The sequence below is a fragment of the Nanorana parkeri genome, unplaced genomic scaffold (genome assembly GCF_000935625.1).
Source record: "Nanorana parkeri isolate BGI_ZX_2015 unplaced genomic scaffold, ASM93562v1 scaffold1735, whole genome shotgun sequence".
In the NCBI taxonomy this organism is placed as follows: domain Eukaryota; kingdom Metazoa; phylum Chordata; class Amphibia; order Anura; family Dicroglossidae; genus Nanorana; species Nanorana parkeri.
This window is the reverse complement of record NW_017308003.1, coordinates 35,089-43,164: the sequence shown is the minus strand read 5'-3', so window position 1 is coordinate 43,164 and position 8,076 is coordinate 35,089. Positions and strand designations below refer to the sequence as shown.

At 40.4% G+C, this 8,076-nt stretch overlaps 1 protein-coding gene across 1 annotated transcript; it reads left to right on the top strand.

The window, feature by feature from the left end:
- Positions 1-785: 785 nt before the first annotated feature.
- RASL11A (RAS like family 11 member A) lies at positions 786-7,840 on the top strand. Its single transcript, XM_018571336.1, has 4 exons — positions 786-942; positions 4,281-4,337; positions 5,720-5,799; positions 7,346-7,840. Exons 1-4 carry the CDS (start codon positions 822-824, stop codon positions 7,811-7,813), a joined length of 726 nt encoding a protein of 241 aa, XP_018426838.1. The 5' UTR covers positions 786-821; the 3' UTR covers positions 7,814-7,840.
- Positions 7,841-8,076: the final 236 nt, after the last annotated feature.

The following is an 8,076-nucleotide window of genomic DNA, read 5'->3' as shown; positions in this document are numbered from 1 at the left end:
TCCCCGCCGGTGATGTGTCGAAAGTGCGAACTTATCGAGTTGTGGGACCGCATTACTTCCGGTTTCCTCAGAACTACGAGGTTTTTACACAAAACATGTTGTGCACGAGCGCCATCCACGGCATTGCCCTATAGACATAGACCACAGCAATAAAGTAATAAAATGATGTAGGATGACAGTAAGCCAGCACGTTCTTTATCTCCGGTGCCCCACTCAATATGGCCGCCGCTTGAGTGGGGCACCTGAGATAAAGAACGCGCTGGCTTACTGTCATCCTACATCATTTTATTACTTTATTGCTGTGGTCTATGTCTATAGGGCAATGCCGTGGATGGCGCTCGTGCACAACATGTTTTGTGTAAAAACCTCGTAGTTCTGAGGAAACCGGAAGTAATGCGGTCCCACAACTCGATAAGTTCGTAGTTTTGATCGATCACCGGGTCCCCCGCTATGTTATGTGTATGTGGCTGTGATGACGAGCGGCGTGGATCGCGTCATTGTGCGTAATGAGTGCCTGGCCTCCAGAGCCGCCCTCATTCCCTTTACTGGAGAGGAGGCAGCAGCCCCGACTGAGGGTGTGAGGGGTTTATAAGGAGCCAGGCTGGGAAGAGTCAGCATACTGGATGATCCGACAGGACTGACAGCTGCTGGAATTCACATTGCCGTAGACTGACAGGTGCTGGAATTCACATTGCCATAGACTGGCAGCACATCTGCAGCATCCCAGTGACTCATCCTCATCCTCTGTATTCCTGGCTCACCTGCACTTTGGATGCATTGCACTGTGTGACTCCACTGGGATTCATCATCCTTCTATTCCCATGCGTCTACCGATCATGTCCGGTAACTTCCTACTAGCACCCATCCCGGAGTCTGCGGACTACTTCACAGTCCGGGATATAAAAATGGCTGTTATGGGGGCAGGCGGTGTGGGGAAAACCGGTAAGTGTCATTAGGAAGCATGTACAATGATGACAGCGGTATGGTATCATATAGGTTCATCACCATGTTCTAACTTTAATATCTTCACTATGCAGCAACATAAAGAAACACAACATTACGAATACTTCCTATTTGTAATAGCTCACAGTATATATTAAGCTAATATAAATAACAATTAAATCTCATTGAAATATATTTAAGAGCTCATTTATATCATGGAATCTATAATTTTATATAGATATCTATCAACATACAATGTTTCATGGTAACATTGTCATCACTATGTGCACCTAGACAGTAACATCTAATATTCATTGGTAACATTTAGTACATGATTGATTTTTCCATGACTGTGCCAAAGTTGTACTAAGTTCTCAGTCATCAATACTCAGTCCAGGTGTATCACATCATGAATACTTCTCAACAATCAATACTCAGTCCATGTGTGTCACATCCTGCAGAGTTCTCAGCCATCAATACTCAAAATTCTGCAGGATGTGACACACCTGGACTGAGTATTGATTGATGAGAAGTATTCATGATGTGATACACCTGGACTGAGTATTGATTGTTGAGAAGTATTCATGATGTGATACACCTGGACTGAGTATTGATTGATGATAAGTATTCATGATGTGATACACCTGGACTGAGTATTGATTGATGAGAAGTATTCATGATGTGATACAATACACCTGGACCGAGTATTGATTGTTGAGAATTGTGCATGATGTGATACACCTGGACTGAGTATTGATTGATGAGAAGTATTCATGATGTGATACACCTGGACTGAGTATTGATTGTTGAGAAGTATTCATGATGTGATACACCTGGACTGAGTATTGATTGATGAGAAGTATTCATGATGTGATGTGATACACCTGGACCGAGTATTGATTGTTGAGAATTGTGCATGATGTCATACACCTGGACTGAGTATTGATTGATGAGAATTGTGCATGATGTGATACACCTGGACTGAGTATTGATTGATGAGAAGTGTGCATGATGTGATACATGATACATCTGGACTGAGTATTCACAACTGAGAATTCTGCAGGATATGATGGACTGAGTTGTGAATACTCAGTCCAAGTGTATCATACCATGCACACTTCTCAGGTATGAATACTCTATCCAGGTGTATCACATCATGCACACTTCTCATCAATCAATACTCAGTCCAGGTGCATCACATAATGCACACCTCTCATTAATCAATACTAAGTCCAGGTGTATGACATCATGCAGAGTTCTCCGCCATGAATACTCAGTCCAGGTATATCAGATGATGCAGAGATCTCAGGGTATTACCACTGCCATTATATCTCTGGAGGCGAGGCTTTCCCATCTCTGCTAACTTATTACTGTAGTCATAAAGCCAGTGAAGGGGTCCCCATTATGTAAGGTGGGATCCGCTTATTAATTCCATTGGCATTCATGGCAGCAAGTTAGGCATTTATTTATTGATCTCAGAATAACATTTTTATGTGACACAGTAAACTTGTAAAGTTTATATAAATATATTTCAATGAGAACCCTTTGTACAATACAGCTTTAATGTAAATGCATATTTTGTTAAATAATTAGGCAAATTGAACCATTATGGACACATAACAAGATACATTGGATTTCAACATTGCTTGTGGATCAAGATGTTAAATACATGTGGGGGAATGTGGTGCCCTATTATGACTTCTAGTTGTTGGGGTTTCCATGACTTTCCATATACAACATGCATGTCACACCGGGATGCTGCACACTATGGGACTGTGGAAACTGGCATTTATTATTTTGTATATGTGCAGTGAATACACAGGGGCACTTCTTGTCATTTCCAGTTGTCTTAGACTTCTAGTAAAGCAAAGTGCCATATGCTAATTTTATGAATATACTGCAGCCCATTAGAACTTACTTTTCACCAATCTGACCACATTAAACTGATGAACACTTATATATTTGCTTTGTATACTGTATTAGTAGATATGCCTCTGCTGGATTGCTGTATAAAGGTGCTCATACACCTTACGATTATCGGAGGATTTTCGTATGAGATCGACTTTTCGTCCGATAATCGTATGTGTGCATTGCAGTGACCGACCGACAGTACTGTACAATCGTACGACTTTTGACGGTCAAGCATGTTTGAAAACGTTGCTCGATCGTACAATTGTCGTAAGGTTGCTGGCGTTTCCGTCCGTCAAAAGTCATACGATCTACACTGCGCTTGCGCTAACGAAAATACGGCAAATTAATTACCGCATTTCGTCCAGGTGCTTTTGGTTAAATTAATCTTGCGCTCATCGGGGCAGGATGGGGCTGCCGTACGAAAATCGTACGACTATTCGATCATCGGACGACAAGTTTCGTCCGATAATCGTAAGGTGTATGGGCACCTTAAGACTGTGCAGAGAATTGAAAGCCTGTACAAAGTAACCCAAATAAATCAGATTTCAGCTCATTGTAGTCAGATGGATTATTAAATTTTCCATGGATTTCTATAACACAAACTTGTTGAATAACCCTGTATGTGTATTTTCCTGAATATCAGAGGAACACACAAATACTGAGTCCTGAGTCCTGACTGCTTGTATGTCAGCTTTGGGGATTCAATTGCCAATGTGTCATTGTTCTAGAATCTCTAAAAAGATGTGAGTCATGTATGTCCAATTTAATAAATGTCATATCTAATCCGGACTTCCAGAATTTGATTTTCAAGCCCCATAAATACTCTTAAAAGAAATTTGCCAGTACAGATATATGGTGGTCATCATTACTGTCCTCACCTCAAAATGCTAATCACTTGGCTGCCATTTCCATCCTCTCCTTTGTTAAAACATACTTTGAGCCACTAACTTGGACCGAGTATGCAAAATAGAAGTTTTGACTTTCCTGATTAGTGGCTCAAAGCATTAAATCACAAGGCTCAACAAAACAGCCATTCAGTGAGCATGTTTTCAGAGTGGTCAGCAATGGGAGCTCCCAATCGTCCTAATCTTCTAAATCCCAAAGGTTGCACATCATCTGCTGTGGATGACAAATAGTCTTGTGTCATATATGGTCCACACATTTAAATTCTAGGACAGACAGCAGACTGGCCTTGTACATAGCTGGCTTTAATGTAATGGATACATTATTAGTTACAGCAGCACATTTTGTATTTAAATGTTCCCTTCAGATACTTCCTACAAGCACAGAGGAGAGGCAATGTGTATCAGTTCAGTTCAACACCTTCCTTTTATTCAGTTTTATGAATTTCCTCGTGTATTTTCATGTCGTGTTGTTTCTTTGCGCCATATTGCTAAACATTTATTTTCCACTCTTTTTTTTTCCAGCAATGATCGTTCGATTCCTTACCAAAAGATTCATTGGAGACTATGAAAGCAATACTGGTGAGATTTTTTTTTGCCTGATTAAAATGCATCTAAACCCAAAACCAAAAATTTATTTTTATTGCATCTTGCCGATCCTTCGATGTTGGCTGCATTAGTTTCTATTTTTCAGAGGTTTTTTCCCCTTTATTTTCACCTGGTGATCTTGCCAATAACAGACCTCGGTAACTCACTGTATTATATCTATAGAGAAGCAGTGTTATCACCGCTAGGCTGCTACAAACACCTTTCCCTCTCCTCATCTCCATTAGATAGGGAGGAAAGGTTTTGTAGTTCACAGAAGAGAATTGGGAACGTTGCTGTATGATATTTCAGTTCAGTGCACATAGGTTACATGGACATTGGAATCCTGGCGAGATCAATAGGTATTTTTTTGTAATTGCAGATAATGTTTTAAGACTGAAAAAAATAACTGCAGTTGCCACATCTAAGGACTGGTAAGCTGCAATATATTGGGGGGAATTTATGAATGTGTTTATCAAATCTTTAGTCACAAAGACCAAAATCTCTAACGCTAACTAACCGCGAAGTTTAATCTCTGTTATACGTCTTTAAAAGTCTCTTTATATCATATTAATATTTGTGACTCACTGCATGCTTTTCAACATTTTGCATAATTCCTCAACTGCGCAGTTATTTCCTCCAGCGTTTATGACTTTAAACAACCTCCAAACTGTCACATATTCTAGAAGTCCTCCTGAGCACTTCTTAAAGTATCAGAAAGATAATTCAACTTCATACCCTGAGGCCAGGTTCACACTTGGGCAATCCGTGACCGCGTGGCAATCATGCACAAAACCGTGCAGATGGCCGCACAGTCACGAAATCGCACACCACCATACTTTTCTAACGGCATCCCAATCGCACCAGGCAGATCGTGCGGTTTCCCGCTGCGATTCCACCCGTGCAATTGCACATGATCACGGCTGGAGAAAAACGAGCGTCTTGTGTGGCGAAAAAGGTATATGTACCTTTTTTTCAGCGATTGCCGCACGGATGTAACCCCATTGGTCTGCCTGGCAAACACTGTGTGCAACCGCACACGAACGCACGGTCCCGAGATCGCCCAAGTGTGCACTTGGCCTCAAGTCAGCTTCAGGGCTATTCAGCTGTCCTTCTGGAGGTTTGAAACAATTTAGAGACTATTCTCCTAATGAAGGCATTTGGGAATGAAGCATAAACTGGGATAATAAATCAGTCCCTGTATGCATTAGAAATTAGGGATGAGACAGTTTAAAAGACAGTGATGATGCAACCAAATTGATGTTGTCCTGAATTATATTTTTGTTCTTGGGTTTAGATACACTTTTAATTGTAAATTGCTGCCATGTCCCATCATGACATCTTACTGAACATGGCTTCTGTCTTCTTTTATTAAACAGGAAACTTGTACTCCAGACTTGTGGCTGTAGAAGGGGAGCATATGGCTGTACAGATCCAGGACACACCGGGTTATGTTAAGGTGAGAATCTTACGGCATATATTATATGCATACATTGCACAGATTATTCTCTGTGTTCTGCCGGGTACGATAACAATGACTCATTTGTGGCATGTATACTGATTTTCAGAAATGTGTCATTCTTATATCTCCAGCCCCTCTGAAATCTGTTTTAAGATAATAAATTATAGAGACCGTACAAATGAGTCACTGATTCCTGTGACTCAGTATTCTAGCAGTATGACAGGCACTTCATTGGATCATAAGGTTTTCAGGACTTCATAGTGCTGAACATAATGTAAATGTATTTTTTACCTACTGCAAGTAATATTAGTATAACTTAGTATACGTTTTATTAATATGGAAGCAGAGGAAGTGGTCACATGACGCCTCCATCCAAAATATACATTTATCTTTGCTGCCCAAATGTGAAAATCTAATTTTATAAAGTTCCTATAGTGACCTCTGCTTCTTGTTGTACACACACACAGATCCTCCTGCTGCCTCACCATTTGTTGGATGGTGATACACAGGAAGTTGTGTGGACATCACATAATTCAGACCCACAACACCAGTGTGAGCAGGGTGAGGAAGAGATTGTTGGGGGAATTTCTAGTTATTGGGTCTATGTATCATGTCCACGGAGGGAGTGTGCATCAAATCTTCTTCTACATATCAGTCCATGTAGAAGTTATATTTCACTATTTAAAATATTCAGTTAAATTGTTCTCCAGCAGCTCCTATGTATTATGGGGTCTCTGGTGGACAGATTACTTGGTTTCCCAGCTCTACCCACTTCACATTATCAATACAAAGTTTTGTAGATCACCCTATTGGATTTTTCAGTAATGTTACATTGTAGCTTCTGACCTTTCCCCACTCAATGAAACAAATGTGCTTTTATTGTTGTTTGTGACCCCCCTAAAGAGATTTCCTCACTTCCTGTGCGGGTGATTTACACAGGAAACACAGGGATATCTCCCTAGTGGGATCACGGACAGCAATAAAACTTTATATAGGTTCTAACCTTCCCCCACCTAACCAAAATATAAAACGTTTTACTCGAGACTAGACTTTAAAGAGAGAGTTTCAGTTTTTTTTTTTTATTGCTGTCTATGTCTCCATTGTGAGATTTACCCTCTTTGTTTCCCTGAAAATAGAGGAAAAATCTAACGTTTTGACTTGCCAATAGAACAGGAATTGATGGTGAATCTTCCAATGGGTACACATGTTCCAGTGACAGCTGTCTAAGAGGGGGTTGTTCTTGGTCTCACTACCTGTTGTGTCTACATTACAGGAAGTGAAGGTAATTTTACCTGGACTACAAATGGACAAAAAACGGGTTTTATTCAATCCAAAACTAAAAATATATTTTGGCTTTAGATGTAGGGTAAACCTGCATATGTCACTATTACTCTATCACTATATTTGCTCCTCTTTCTTTATTGCTGCATAGCAGATTATTGCTTAGCAGGTCACATGACTGATCAGGCTATATACACCTGTTAGCTCTCGGTTTGTGTGTAAATAAAGTTCTAAAAAGCGTTTATTTTTTATTTTTGCACAGGTTGAAGATGACGTATCTCAAGTTGCAGACATGCTGCGATTTGTTCAGTCATCGGAAGGTTTCCTGCTAGTGTACTCAATCACAGACTTGAGGAGCTACGAGTACATCCGTCACCTTCACCAGCACATCCGGAAGGTGCACTCAGACTCTAAAATCCCCATCATTATAGTGGCCAATAAAGGTGACCTCCTTCACGTCAGACAGGTGCCCTCAGAATTGGGAATCCAACTGGCCAATGAACTGGGCTGCTCCTTTGTGGAGATCTCTACTAGTGAAAACTGTCAGGACGTTTGTGATGTGTTCCAACACCTTTGTAAGGAGATCAGCAAACACCAAACCACCAGCACTGTGGAGAAGAGGAGGGGCTCCATAATCCCACGACCAAAGTCACCCAATATGCAGGATTTAAAGAGACGATTCAAACAGGCGTTATCGCCGAAAGTAAAAGCTTCCTCTACCATGGCATAGCTTGCATTCCTACAGGAAAGATACTTTATTTTTTTTAATGCATATCTCAGAATAATTTATTTTTATATGAACATTTCAATGTGTATGTCAGCATGCATACTGCTTAAACCAAATATATATTTATTGAAATATTCTGCTTTGGCTGTCTGTGTCCTCAACTTCATATAAAGCTAATTTAACTCAACTGGGCTTTGGTAGTGCAGAGTAGAGGGAACATGTGTATGCAAGCCCCTTAGAACATACCATACTATTTCAGGAATTTA

Coding starts and splice junctions, on each gene's coding strand:
- RASL11A (XM_018571336.1), top strand. CDS start 822: ATGCGTCTACCGATCATGTCCGGTAACTTCCTACTAGCACCCATCCCG. Junction 4,338..5,719: donor AGACTATGAAAGCAATACTG/GTGAGATTTTTT, acceptor TTTATTAAACAG/GAAACTTGTACTCCAGACTT. Junction 5,800..7,345: donor ACACACCGGGTTATGTTAAG/GTGAGAATCTTA, acceptor ATTTTTGCACAG/GTTGAAGATGACGTATCTCA.